Raw genomic sequence first — 14161 nt, 5'->3', positions numbered from 1 at the left:
GTATGGTGATGTAGCACCCTGACATATACCTGCACTTAATAGTACAAGATGTTCTTCTTTTCTTTTTTTTTTAAAACCACATAGCTGTACCATCCTGCATGTCGCACCGTAGATCAATTAAGTTATTTCTAAGCAACTTAGGCAAAAATAACACTACAATGTGGTTGTTGATATACAATATAAGCCCCTTTGGGAGCAGCATTCCTAGTGTGGCTTCTCAAAGCACATCACGCATGTAGCCATAGGCACCCTCGGAGGCATCTGTGTTCTTAGTAGTGGGCTGCAGCCGGACCAGAGGGTGCCCGTCACAACACTGGCAGATGGCCTCTTGGTGCCTCAAGCCAAGTTCACCACAATCGGCACATTTCGGTGTCATTTCATTGTCATCTGCATTCCTTTTTCGTGGACAATTTTCAGGCCTTGTGTGGGCAGACTCACATAAGCAGCATCACTAAAACAGGTAAGTCAGTATGGTACAGTAAATATTTTGATCTTTCCAACATGTCTGGTGTCCGTGAGCATGCTGCTGAACCCTTGAGCTGCATTCGCGTAGGAAGGTTGTCAAGATAAATCAGTCTAAGGCTAATTATACCGTAGCAGTTTAACAAAGCGTAGAGAGAGTGTAACAGGAGAAAGCTGTGTCTTGTAACGTGTGATATTGGCTACTGTTTTCCCCAAAGCACACGTTGTTATAGGACACAGAGGAGCTGTTGTGGCAAGACTGCACATAAGGATGGTAGAGAACTAAGAGGGGGGAGGCTGGCATCACAGATGTAAGAGTATAAATTGGGTATTTTAGTGCTTCTTAAAAGGGCAAATAGAAAAATAAATTAACATGTCCTTTTTCCTATACTAAAACTGACCTTTGATCAAATGTAGCCTCGTGGGATGAATGTGAGATTGTGCCAATCCCTCAGCAGAGCCTATTGTTACAGCACAGCTGTTATGGTCTATAGACAGTTACATAATCCCTCTCCCCGTCCCCACATGACATACAGCTGTCGTCCCTGTGCAGCAGAATGAGGTAGAAGAGGTTCTCTCTTTTTTTATTCTTCTGTAAATAGATCGTTCATTTTGTATCTTCTTGGTGACAGTCTCGTCAATGTTGTGGTTTACACATTCAATGAGATCACCAAGGCTTTGGTTAACTCGTGTCACTCATTCTGCTACAGTAACGTGTAATGTTCACAGTCCTGAGTGGGCACATGTGTTATCTATTTTTAATAAACTTTTTTTTCTATTTATTTTATTTTATAAAGTTATACAGCTAAAAGCACAGGCTTAACTCATGTACTCAAATGTATTTGTTCACCCAGCAGTGAAAGCTATAGCCCTCCTGTCTTTCATGTATAAGAGCACCTCAGGGCAGCTTGCAACAATCAGCCTCAACCTAGTTCAGGTACAGGCTGTTCAGTGTGTACCTGCCATTTGTGATTACAGTAAAGAGCATTATTGGATACCTAGTTGACGAGAGAAATTCTCACTGCAATTCATTTTCCATCAACATAACCTGCAATAAGGTTAATTCTGTTATACTAACATTTTAAATCAATTGTGAATCCAAACAAGGCTCAATTTGACAAGATGTGACTTGGGCTGGAGTGATTCTTACAATAGGAAGCTGCTGTACAGTACAAGTTTAGACCAGAAGTAAAAGTTAGCTCCACAGTCAAGGAGACCTAGATTTTTTTCAACTATATTCAATCCAGGATGTAAGCTGATGCTTGGCAGGCTTTAGTCATACCTGTGTACATATACTGTAGGTAATGAAAATGTCCCCCCCCCATTTACAGGTGGCACTCTAAATTGTATGCATTTGATGTAGAAAGTGCACCAGCAGCAAAGTCCAGATGTACATTAGACTTATGAATACATCTGAAATGCCAAGCCTTCGCTGTGAGTGTATGGTTTGAAAATGTTAACTTTTAGCAGAAAGTCATTTTAAGTCAGGTAGCTTCACTGTGCTGGCTCTAAAGACCGATCAAACCCCTCCAAAATGCTGCATGCCATCAGAGCTGGTTAAGATGAGAAGCTTTCATGGCCATTTACTTTAAGTGGTTCTTATAGCCCAGGGTGGGGCGGTATAATTTAAATATAAAACTCCTACAGTGGAAAACCACAAGGACACATTCAAGTCAGTTTACATTTTTTATTTTGCATATTTAACAAACTTGTGCATTCCAGATTTTGTTACACACCGAGAATTCACAACTGGCCAGAGAAGGGTTACAAATCAAAGTGTAGCTCCCTCATGACACATCTGCTCGTTAGACACCAGGATGCATGCAGTGCAACTTCCTGACATCACTTCCTTACTGTACAGAGAGTTTTACATCCAGAGTTTTGTCAATTAGTATGTACCTCAACTTGGAAAACATATTGGAAGAGAGAAAAAAAAAAGCCAAAAGCTTGTCGAATGTACAGTGCACGGGACTGGTCTTCATTGTCCCGACGCCTTCTCTTGTTCGATGACTGTAGGAAAAAGAAAAAAAAAGGTTTGAAACATTAGTTCCAACGGTTAACCATAGCAACTAAATGTGTTGGATTAAAAGGTCATTAGGTAGGCTTCGGCACATACTTTCTTTGGTTGGCAGTGTGTTTTTCTCTGCAGTCTCTGCCTTCTTCAGCTTGCTTTTGTCGAAGCTTTCCACTGCCGAGACGTCAGGTTTGTCAGACATGATGCAGATGGTCTGAACACACAAGAAACCTTAATAAACCGTCCAACTGAATTTAATTAGAACACACCTGGGCATGTAGACAGCCGATTAGAGCATAACGGGATATTTAACCTACATGATCTCCCTTACGCAGAAATGACAACTAGGGCTGAGAAAGACAATGAACTTCATTGCAGACCACAACGCATGTGCATGCGTTTCAGCGCCCGATTTGAGAAACTCTTTGTGTCAGTTAGCAGCAGCTGAGGGGCCACCGCCCTTTAACGTAATCTAGATGAGCAGACTGCGTACAACTGCAGCACACCCCAGTCTTAATAAACCTTACCCACAGACAGCGCACATGTAAGCTACCCAATGTTTGGTTCAGATTATCCAAGTTACTGACACAGCATGAGGCATTTGGTTTCATAGACGAGTTTTTTTTGTGCCATTTATTCATTCTATAGCATCTTGTTTAAATAGGCAATACTTTTTTCCGATGAACTCCAGCAGCTTTTAACACACCTGACACTCATAGCCTAATCAAGCCGGGACATTGTAAGACGAAGAGAAACTAACGAACTAAAACAGAGTGGCTAAAATCATTCGACAATAAAGCTTAGATAAAAGCAGGCTCAAAACAAACTTGCACATGATCAAACAAACTCACCTGGGTTTCAGCTCAGATAAATTAAGTTACAAAGCGTACGTTCCGTTGGAGCAGAGTGATGACTGCAGCGTCAATCACACTTTAAATACTACGCAGTATGCAAATGATCCTCTGACGTCACATCCACTGTCTCGAAAGCCTGCTTTTGTACAAATGTGTTTTTGCTTTTTCTGCTGTCATTAAATACAGTGTCTTTATCATCATAGCACTTCCAGGTTGTTTGTTCAAAGCGACCAAAATGTAGGCAACAGGGTGATTTATGAGTGAGACAATGATTTGAAGGTTTAGGTTTAACTTGCACAAAGTGCCCTATTAAAACTGTGTCAGGGGCGACATCTTGAGGGCAAACAAAGTAATAACCAGGACGTGAAGATGGTGACAAACGTCCAGTGTGGATTCAGAATTTACATTTCATTGTTGAGAGTTTTGGTCGTGCAAATCTTGACATTGTCTGTTTTTAATTCTCTAATAATTTAGTCTAGATAAATATACACAACAAATAAACACATACATTAAAGGAAAATGCAGCACATTTTATAAGCTCCAATAAATTTCCCTTTTTTTGGATGATCTTGGGACCTTAAAGATATTTTCTAGGTTAGATGGCGAACAGATAACAGACTGAAGCATTTACATCTACAAATGGCACACATTTTTAATAGATTTATGTATTCATATAGGCTACTGTGAGACATTCAATGTCATTGTAAATAAAATAAAAAATAATGTAGTATATGAACATTCTATAACTTTCTATAAACTTTGACTTAAGATTTGGTATAAGGAGATGCATGAACTTTACCCCACTTTTATTGAAAACATCTGGAAACTGTTAACATGAGCAGAGGGCCCCCCAAGACAGAAGAGTCCTTTTTTGGAGTTATGCCAGATACAAGGCATTGATTGGTCAGTTCCCTACTCCAATCATATACTTACATATATCACGTCTTATGTTAATACAATGCACAGGATATATACTGTGTTCACACAAAGAAAAGGCAGAGCGACAATATTTGAAGATTGGGTTGGTCACCTCTCCGAGCTCCTGCAGAAGCTTGTAAAATTGATGCTGAATCTTTGATTGTAATAAACCTTTTCATAATCGAGATCAGTGTCAGCGGATTCCTCTTCAATCAGCATCACAGCATTATTATTAAAGAACAATAATAATAATGAATGTCTTTATTTGTCTTCTATTAGGCAGTGATTAAACGCTGTAAAGGACCACATCGGTGTTGATATAGAACAATAGTTTAAAAAAAGGCTTTGTTGTTATTGTCCACATTTTTAAAGTTATAAATCATTCCCAAACAGTTGTCATTTGTTCACTTGCTGGTGAAGTACTTTGAATAAGTCTTGTTGTACATCACCTGGTTGTCCACTCTGACCACATTTTTCAGGTTCTGCCAAAACCAGGGCTCTGCGGCAGCTGTTCTTGGCCACTCTACAATACTCTTCTCGCACAGTCTCCTCCTCAGGCGCAGGAAGTGAGAATGCTGCAGGACGGGTTCCAGCATCAGCAGCACGATCACATCCACATTTTCATCGAGCAGTCTTTGGTGGGCCATATACATCGCCAGCTTGAAAACCCCGGTCTTAACGTAGCCCTCCGTTAAGACGAACAGGGTCTTGCGACTGTACCGGATGCTCTGAGCAAGGTTATCTACCAGTGGGACTCCAGGAAGCCAATCCCTCTCCTCCAGACACAGAGGAAGATGCTTCTCTCCTTCCTCTTCCAGTTTAACTCGCAGATTCCTCATCACCCACTCAGAAACATGTGGATCTGTGGTGTCGTAAGTCACAAAGACATCATAAACACCAGATTGCGAGTTCAAGGATATGTATCCCTTCAGCTTAGCTTTCATATAGTGTAGGACGTAGGTAGCATCCCAGTAAAATAAGTGAGCAACTGTTGCCACAAACATAAAAATAACAATTAAGGAATTTGTGAGATTGTAGATCAAGAACGCCTGACTGTCATTTACACACTGGTTAATGTCAAAGTGGATCAGAGCTTGTCCCTTCTGGTTCGATGGTGTGTCGCATAGCACCTCGGTGGTCAGTCGTGGGATCTTTATATCACTGTTTTCAATCCACACAATGAAATCTAATGAATCACAGGTACATTGGAACGGGTTACCCTGCAAGAACAAGGTCTGAATCTTAGATTCGGGTCTCGATTGGAAAGTGGATTGATTGATGATAGTCAGTTTGTTGTAGTCAAGTCTAAGAGACATCAGGCTTTTTGCACCCTTTAGAAACCAATTGTCCAAGTGGAAAATTTGATTATGACTCAGGTCAAGGAAAGTCAAAGTATGGATGACGTTTGAGTTTATTAGAGTTACATTAGATAAAGAATTGAAGCTCAGGTCTAAAATTTGAATTTGATGCAAAAACTTGAGTTTGTCCCATATGAAATCAGTAAGCAAGTTGTGACTTATGCGTAGTATGGTGAGGTTACGTGGGAAATATTCATAAACATTGTCTGGAATCTTTGCAATCCTATTGTGGGATATATCTAAAATCGCCAAATTAGTAAGATTAGTAAAAAGCATTTTATATGAGCCATCCCGTTCTTTCCAAAGAGTCCCAAGATTATTATTTGTAAACTGAAGTTCTGTTAATGAGTTGCTGTACATCTGTTTGGTCGTTAGTGTAGAAATGGAGTTATGACTCATGTTCAGCACCCTCAGAGCAGGCAGATTTTTTGTAAAATTTAAATTATGCGTAACCCCGAACGCTTTAAAGTAATGATCGTTGTTACTGAGGTCCAGCACTTGTAGTTTCTTTAGTTCTTTGAAGGCGTAGTCATAGGCCAGATCAATCTTATTGAATGACAGGTCCAGGTATGTTAGATTAGGCAGCAAGGAGAACTCTGTTCCATTAAGTGCTGCTGAAAATCCATTTCCTGAGAGGTTGAGACATGCAATATTTCCATAGCCCTCGAATTGCTTTGGAGAAATGAAGAAAAGATTATTTGAGCTGAGGATTAGCACTCGTCCAGACTCAAAGCACTCTTGCTTGATAAGGCCGTGTGACAGCTCATAATCAAAATCTTTCGGATGGGCTTTTATGAGCGGTGAAATAGAAAGGTCTGACCTCTTTGGATTGAATCCATTACTTGGATGTGGTGGACTAGTCACTGGGATGGGATACAGCCTGTTTTCTGCAAGGTATATCATTTTCAGGTGATGGAATCGTCTGAATATGGTGGAATCAGAGTGAATAATGAAGTTAGTCCCTAAATTTAGTGCAGATAGATGTTCGAGCTTGTACAGAGGTCTGAGCGTGCCCGGTCCAATACTCTGGAAGACCAAACCATCCAAATGCAAAGTTCTGAGTGACGTAAGATTTGAAAACTCTGTTGAGAGATTTAATGTTGTAGGGTATAACTTGAGAGCAAAGTTGAAAGAAAGATCAAGTTTTTCCAACCTTGGAAGATATCTTAGAAATGTTGCCTCCTCAGTAATTGCTTTTAACAAGAAGTTAAATGACAGGAACAATTCTTTAAGCTTGTTCAGCCTCTCAAACCAGGAGGGATTCAGGTGGTCCAGTGAGCTTCCTCCCAGGTTCAGTGTCTCAAGCTGTGTCAGACTGTGAAATGCATTAGGATGGATACCAAGAGAACCGTTTTTGCAAGGAACACAGGGATATGGAGCAGTTTGACATCTTGGACAGTTCCCTTGTATTTTTAGGACTTCTACATTTGGTAGCCCAAGAAAATCATCTTCAGATATGTACTGAATTGCATTATCACCCAGGTATAACACGCGTAATGATTGGGGTAATCTTTTGGGAACTTGAGTTAAGTTGTTATACGACAAGTCCAGAGCCTGCAGTTTGCTCATAACTGCAAAACTGTCTTCCATAATCGTAACAGATTTCCCACAAGGATTCCAGAAGTAGCAGTTTTTGGATAACCATAAATGTGTCACATTTGTTAAGCCAGCCAGGCTCCTGTTATCCACTGACGTAATGTGGTTATTGTTCAGCTGGAGGATTTCCACGCTGAGAGGGAGATTGCTGGGAATTTCCTTCAGACCATTGCCAGTCAGTATCAGTTCAGTCAGTTTTGTCAGATTTTTGAAAGCATCTGCAGCAATCATCACTTCTTTGTTCTTGTTTGCCCAGCTGAGATTGAGCTGAGTCAGATTCGTCAGTTTGGAAAATGCATTAACCGAAATATTCTTAATGAAATTTTCTGATAAGTTGAGCTCAGTTGCATTACTCGTTATCCCATCAGGTACTCTCTGCAGATGACGCCCTTTACAGTCAAATAGAACCTGAGAGGTATTGTCAGCTGTGACATCACAAGGGAACTGTGGTGACATCCACACAGGTTTACATGCAGCAGGCTGGATCTCATAATGGCAACACAGACAGAACAGCAGCAAGTGCATCCAACACGTCACTGTCTGTAGATAAACAATAGAATTAGTGAAATGCAGCAACCTAAACTCATAGTAAGTATTTTATAAACATGTATTGAATATGTATTATATTGTATCATACAGTACATCATACATTTGGTGTTTTAAAGGATACATTCACAATTTGTAAGTATGTTCAAGTATGTCCGAAGGAATGATTGCAGCAAGCAAAATCAGTTTCAATGTTCATATGGGCACCTGACTAATGTTTAGGACATACTTGACACATTGTGAACCTATCCTCTAAGTACTGAACATTGTTTTTCAGAATGGTACCACTTGCATCCAGCAGGTTGCAGCACTCTATAGCCTAAATATCACTCCCTCACATATTTTAAATGATGAATTCTGTAACCCCTTACAGCCAGACTATGTAACTTTTGCTCAACAATGGCTATTGAATACTTAGCCATTGTAGCCAAAAGCTACTGCAATAGTATTGAGAAAAGTCCTTAAGTCAGTGAACTGACTCAGCATTGTCATATTAGCATCTGGTTTTCTCTTTATTTCTTATGAATGATTTGAGACACATTTAACAAGATGTCGGCCTGACACATGGTATTATGTTTGTTATGTGGCTTTGGCTGCACAGCATGAGTTTGTAATCACTAATCCAACGATGGACCGCTGCTTGTTCAAATATTATACTCATAGAAAAAAGATGATATTTCTTTTTTTTTTCTCCACACAGTTGTAAATACATTTTAATGTAAATTATTCAACTCCATTAACACTCCATTATAAAAAAATGCCAGTTTTCAAATAGTCAAAGTTTTCATAATCAAATAAATGTATACACAGTCCAAGTATTATCTAGTGCCATACAGTTCCTCACAGAAGACGAAAACCCTCACAGGTTATATTACAGAAACATCCAATTAAAAAGCTCATACAGGTAACCAGTAAATCCATCACAAACGTCGGACGAGTAAAACATTTATATTACTTTCAGTATGTAAATCTATTTCTCTGCTATTCATAGAGTAAAGCTTAAAAACGTACAGAGAAACTTGTATCAATAAAACTCACCATTGTGGTATTGATTCCTTATGATTCTTGAATAACAACCTTGCAAAAAACAATGGCACTGGCAATCTTTTAAGTAAAACTGAAAACCAACTACTTGATGACACTGTCTTGCGTGTCATCAAGTCACCAAAGTTAATATATTCAACTTAAAATCTATAAAATACAACACACATAAAAAAAAATCCCCCTGCTGTTGCTGAAGTCAAACAAAAGCAGCGAGCTGGCTGGTTATCACAAAGAGGCTCCGGGGAGAGAGAAGTAGCCTCTCAATTGCAGAAGTGCATCTGTTTCATTTCCTTTTTCATGACTGTAAACAGTTTTGTTGCCATCTCAAGTCAAAATCATAATTCTCTGTGTAAATGTTTAAAGAGTGGCAACCAGTTCCCTATTGGGTTACCGTAAAAAGGGAATTTATAATAGACAATTATTCATTCATGTCACAATCATTTCTCTTTTTCTTACATTTAAATAGTGGGATGTTCACACATTGTAATTTCATTTACATATGTAGATTCAGTGCCATCCCTAATTAAGAAGGAACTAAGTATGATAGTATATTGTTTTACAGTGTCTCTTTGAAGAGATTGTTGTATTGTTTGTGACTTTCAGTTGCTAATACACTTCTCAGGCTGAACCAGAAGTACAATTGGGCTTGAGGATTTGTTGGCCACTCCATCACAGACCGCTTATACAGTCTCTTCCTTAATCTCAGGTACTTTGAATCGCAAGGGACTTTCTCCAAAAAGATCAGTACAATGACGTCATCTTTTTCATCCATTAGTCTTTGGTGGGCCATGTAGAAAGCTGTCTTGAAGTTGCCACTTTTAATATATTTGTTGGTGAGAATGAACACGGTCCTCTTGCTATTGTGGATGCTCTGGGAGAGGTTGTCGATCAGGGGGCATCCAGGGATCCAGTCCCGTTCCTCCAGACAAAGCGTCAGCCGGCAGTCTCCATGGTCCTCCAGATGAGCAACCATTTCCTTCATCACCCACTCTGTTACCGCCAGATCCTCCTTGTCATATATCACAAAGGCATCATAAGTGGAGCTTTGGGAGTACAGGCGCCCATAACCTTTGAGCTTTGCCCTGCAGAAGTGGTAGATGTACCAGACGTCCCACAGGAAGAGATGGCTGGAGATTGACAGGGTGAGGAAGCTGAGGACGAGGGAAGTCATGAGTGTGTAGAGGATGATTGACAGGTAGCTGTGCTGGCAGGCCAGCAGGTCCACTGAGAGCACAAGATGACCTCTTTGTGCCCCTGGGCTAGCGCAAGTAACATCCGTGGCCAGTCTGGGGATGGACACTGTGGTCCTGTTGAGCCATGTGACAAACCAAGTGGCGTTGCAAGTGCACACAAATCTGTTTTTGTGCAGAAGCAGCATTTTCATCTTATTGACGACGTCATCTGGAAAGCTAGATTTGTCAATGTACTGTATGTGATTAAAACTAAGATCCAGATGTTGTAAGTTGTAGGCATCCTTGAGGAAATCTGGCGTGAGTTTTAGGATCTGGTTTTTATGTAACAGGAGCTTCTTTAGAGATTTGGTACAGATTGACAGCATGGGCGGAACAGTAGTTAAGCTGTTCCCACTGAGATCTAAGACTTGCAAAGAACTTAGAAGTTGTAGTTTCTCCCAATCAAAGGAGTTATCTTTTAGTTTGTTATTTTTGATGTAGAGCTCAGACAGTTTGTCTGGCAAACCACTGAACACTTCCTGTGGAATGAAATTAAGGTTGTTATGAGAGATGTCGAGGACAGTCAGATTATGTAATTTCTTGAAATAATTGACATACCTAATGTCCCCGTCCCTCCACAACATATCTAACCGGTTACCTGTGAACTCTAACCTCTCTAGAGATTCACTCTCTAGCTCTGTGTTAGTGGAAGTAGAGATCTGGTTGTGGTTCATGAGCAATATCTTGAGATTTTTCAAATGTCTAGTGAAATTAAGCATGTGAGTCAAGCCTTCTGACTCAAAGTAATGGTTGTTGTAACTTATATCCAAGATGACCAGACTTTTCAACTCTTGAAATGCTGTGGAGTAGAGCAGGTCCAGGCGGTTTGAGGAGAAGTCTAGATATTGTAAATTAGTCAGATAGCTAAATTCAGAGCCATTCAGACTTTGGCTCATTGCATTTCCAGACAGATTGAGGCATCTAAGCTCTCCGAGATTTAGAAATCTTGAATGCAAGAAGAATATGTTGTTTCTGCTCACATCCAGGGTTTTGCCGAACTGACTGCAGTTCTTGTTGACAAAGGATGTAATCGTTCCAAGTTCTTTATCTTTGTATTTGCAGCTGCGAGCATATTCATCATATCTAAAGTAATGAATCTCTCTCACTTCCTTACTTTGGTACTGAGCTGCCGGCGACATGGGAGACCAGTACAAGGGCTCTCCCCCAGAGAAACCGATAGCTTCTTGGCCGTCAGAGGGGGATGATATTTTGTTGTCAGACAGACTGATTATTTTAAAGCTTTTTAATTCCATCAGAATACTAAGGTTTGCCATTTTAATAAAGTTTGTACCCAGATCCACAACCTCCAAGTTTGTTAGAGGTTTTAAAGGAGCAATGCTCTCTGGCTTTAACTGCTGAAACACAAAGCCCTTCAGTCTGAGAATTCGAAGGGATTTGAGGGATGAGAAATTGCAGCTCAGTCTCAGTGTTTCAGGGTACCTCTGAAGCTCATAGTTAAATGAAAGGTCCAGTTCTTCCAGTTTGCCCAGGAAATGTGGAAAGTGTGTGACTCCTATCTCTCTTGCTAAAAAGTTGGATGAGAGATCAAGAACTCTTAGCTCTGTTGTGCTGGCAAACCACTCAGATGGCACACATGTCAGAGAGTTACTGTGCAGGCGCAGCGTCTTTAGCTTTGTCAACATTTTAAAAGCCGTCTTGCTGATTTTAAGTGGGGAATTATTTGGGCACGGGTTGCATGGGAAAGGAGCGTTGTAACATCGAGGACAATTTCCGCTAATATCTAGAATCTCAAGGTTAGTTAAGTTTTTGAAATCCTCATCAGTGACTTCTTGAATGTTGTTGTTATAGAGGTACAACTCCTTCAGACTTGTGGGTAGTCGATGTGGAATAAAGGATAGGTTATTTGACTTAAGACATAACAATGTTAAATTGTTAAGCTGTAAAAATGCGCCATCCTCTATTTCATAGGAAACATTACATGGGTTACGGAAATAACAGTTTTGACTGAGGTAAAGCATCTCAATATTTCTAATCTCAGAGAGGTTTGTTGATGAAATATAAAAAATGTGATTCACTTCCAAACTCAGCAGGATCAGGTTTGGAGGGAGGCCTTTAGGTATACTGTAGAGCTGATTGCCATCTAGATACAGTGCTCGCAGGTTCCTCAGGCTGGTAAATGTGTTTTCCTCTATGATCACACTCTTTGTGCACATGCGGTCCTTGGGCCCGATTTTGATGGGCACACAGTTGCACCTCATGTCAATCTCAGTCAGGTTTTCCAGACCATGAAAGGAGGTGGAGTTTAAGTTAGGAATATGGTTGATGGTGAGCGTCAGATTGGTAGTATCTCTGGGGATGCCACGGGGGATATCTATGAGGCTTCTCTCAGTGCAGTCCACCGTCACCACACTCCCGTTGTTGGTCTCTCTAACGTCACAGGGCAGAGTTTTGGGGTAAGAAACGCTTGCTGTTGATGTGGTGAGACAACACCACAGGCCCAGCAGTGCCACACACATCTGTACAAAAACACAGGCGGTTCACTGAGAAATGTGTGCAGGTGGATAGCTGATAACACAGTTACATTACTGAGAAAACACACATAATGCAAGAAGCACATGCTAAAAGCAACATTTTGAGTAATGTATGTGCAGATATGCTACTTCATAATGCAACTAGGAACTGATACAAGTTAGTGTTTCATTTTCCCACCTCCATCTCCATGTAGTTTGCAGCCATTCTGATCACAGCCAATCCTTCATTTCACTACTTATGGATGCATTTATAACCCAATACAGTGTACGAACAAAGATAAATGAGACTCACCAGATGGAAGAACATTGTTCACATGAGAGACTTAAAAGAAGTCCTGCTATTAGTTCTGTTGAGATCGAGTACTGAAAGAAGTGTAACATTGATGATCAGCTCTAAGGGGATGAGATGAAAGTAACAGGTGGCTGGGTTAGCCCATTGTGTGTATAATTAGCCAGCATCACTTCCCTATCATAAACCACACACATCCAAATCTTCCCTCTTTTATTACGTGTGTTTGATAATGGTTGACTGATCGTATTTGTTATATAATGGTGAAAACGTGCTTTCTGCTGAGATTACTACAAGGAGGTTGCCTTTAGAATGGAGGGGTCAAAGGATGATAGCTGCTTGCTCTTATAGTACAGTATAACAGCACAGCTGGAGGAACTGTGGGTTATTCAGTGGCTACTACCAATGGAAAGAGCAGTTTCTTTTTTTGTTGGCATGCAGGGGAAAGTGAAACCTATGCTTAGGTTTAGGTTTACCAGCTTACATGGCAAACATGCTATTCTGGCACCAGGCAGAATATTCTTCCTCAATCTTTTGCTACTTTGTGGCTCTACAGCTGAGTAACATTCACTCTAATGCGTGATCTGTCCAGACAGTATGCGTGTATATTTGGCCCTTTATTTGAGAAACCCAATGCAGGAATAGACACTGCAGTTTTAGAAAAAACATCCACCTGATCAGCCTCATTTAGTAAAAAGGCATGATGACAAAGTGTTTTTTTTTTTAGCCATGGTGGCAGCAGGGCATGGCAATGTTGCTCTGTCTGTCGGTCCACCACTTTGTCCAGACTGGACCTTTTAAACAGCTATGGATTGCACTGAAAATGTGTACAGGCATTTGGGGTCCCGGTAGAATGAATTATAATTTGGCAATTGTTTAACTTTTCATCGAGCGTCATCATCAGGTCAACACTTAAATTTGTCCAATACTTTGGTTTAGGATCAAATACCTGCAAAACTTATGGTATTTCCATCAGCCTCATCTGTACTTTGTGTTTTGCGCTAATTAGCAAATGTTAGCATTCTAACACGCTGAACTAAGATGGTGAACATGGTAAACATTACCTGCTCACAGTACAGTACAGCCTCACAGAGCTGCTAGCATGGGTGTAGACTCTCATGAGCAACATGTGCATGTGCTACTCACACATAACAGTATGCAAACATACTCTCTCCGGCCACATAAGAGAAATGGGCCATCATCATCATTAATGCAAAAAACATTGCACCACTCAGGCTTGAGTGAATGATAAAAACATGAATTATTAAACACGGTTATGAAATAAAACATGGGTCAAACAACTTTTCTGTATAAATAATGCAATTTTAGGAGCAAAATTGTATACTGTGATCTAGA

At 40.3% G+C, this 14161-nt stretch overlaps 3 protein-coding genes across 3 annotated transcripts; all 3 read right to left on the bottom strand.

Annotated features, from left to right (window-relative positions):
* Positions 1 to 2135: 2135 nt before the first annotated feature.
* Positions 2136 to 3436, bottom strand: tmsb4x (thymosin beta 4 X-linked). The gene is made up of 3 exons (XM_078261994.1): positions 3328 to 3436; positions 2579 to 2690; positions 2136 to 2472 (listed from the first exon to the last, which is right to left on the bottom strand). The coding sequence occupies exons 2-3, from the start codon at positions 2676 to 2678 to the stop codon at positions 2441 to 2443; spliced, it is 132 nt and encodes a 43-aa protein (XP_078118120.1). The 5' UTR covers positions 2679 to 2690; positions 3328 to 3436; the 3' UTR covers positions 2136 to 2440.
* A 528-nt stretch (positions 3437 to 3964) lies between these two features.
* On the bottom strand, positions 3965 to 9320 carry tlr8a (toll-like receptor 8a). The gene is made up of 2 exons (XM_078261991.1): positions 8787 to 9320; positions 3965 to 7742 (listed from the first exon to the last, which is right to left on the bottom strand). The coding sequence occupies exons 1-2, from the start codon at positions 8787 to 8789 to the stop codon at positions 4653 to 4655; spliced, it is 3093 nt and encodes a 1030-aa protein (XP_078118117.1). The 5' UTR covers positions 8790 to 9320; the 3' UTR covers positions 3965 to 4652.
* On the bottom strand, positions 8425 to 12990 carry LOC144525299 (toll-like receptor 7). Its single transcript, XM_078261989.1, has 2 exons — positions 12809 to 12990; positions 8425 to 12501 (listed from the first exon to the last, which is right to left on the bottom strand). The coding sequence occupies exons 1-2, from the start codon at positions 12821 to 12823 to the stop codon at positions 9349 to 9351; spliced, it is 3168 nt and encodes a 1055-aa protein (XP_078118115.1). The 5' UTR covers positions 12824 to 12990; the 3' UTR covers positions 8425 to 9348.
* Between the last annotated feature and the right edge of the window lie 1171 nt (positions 12991 to 14161).

Source organism: Sander vitreus, chromosome 11 (assembly GCF_031162955.1).
Source record: "Sander vitreus isolate 19-12246 chromosome 11, sanVit1, whole genome shotgun sequence".
Lineage (NCBI taxonomy): Eukaryota > Metazoa > Chordata > Actinopteri > Perciformes > Percidae > Sander > Sander vitreus.
Note: the sequence above shows the minus strand (reverse complement) of the source record. Positions and strands in the feature narration are given on the sequence as shown.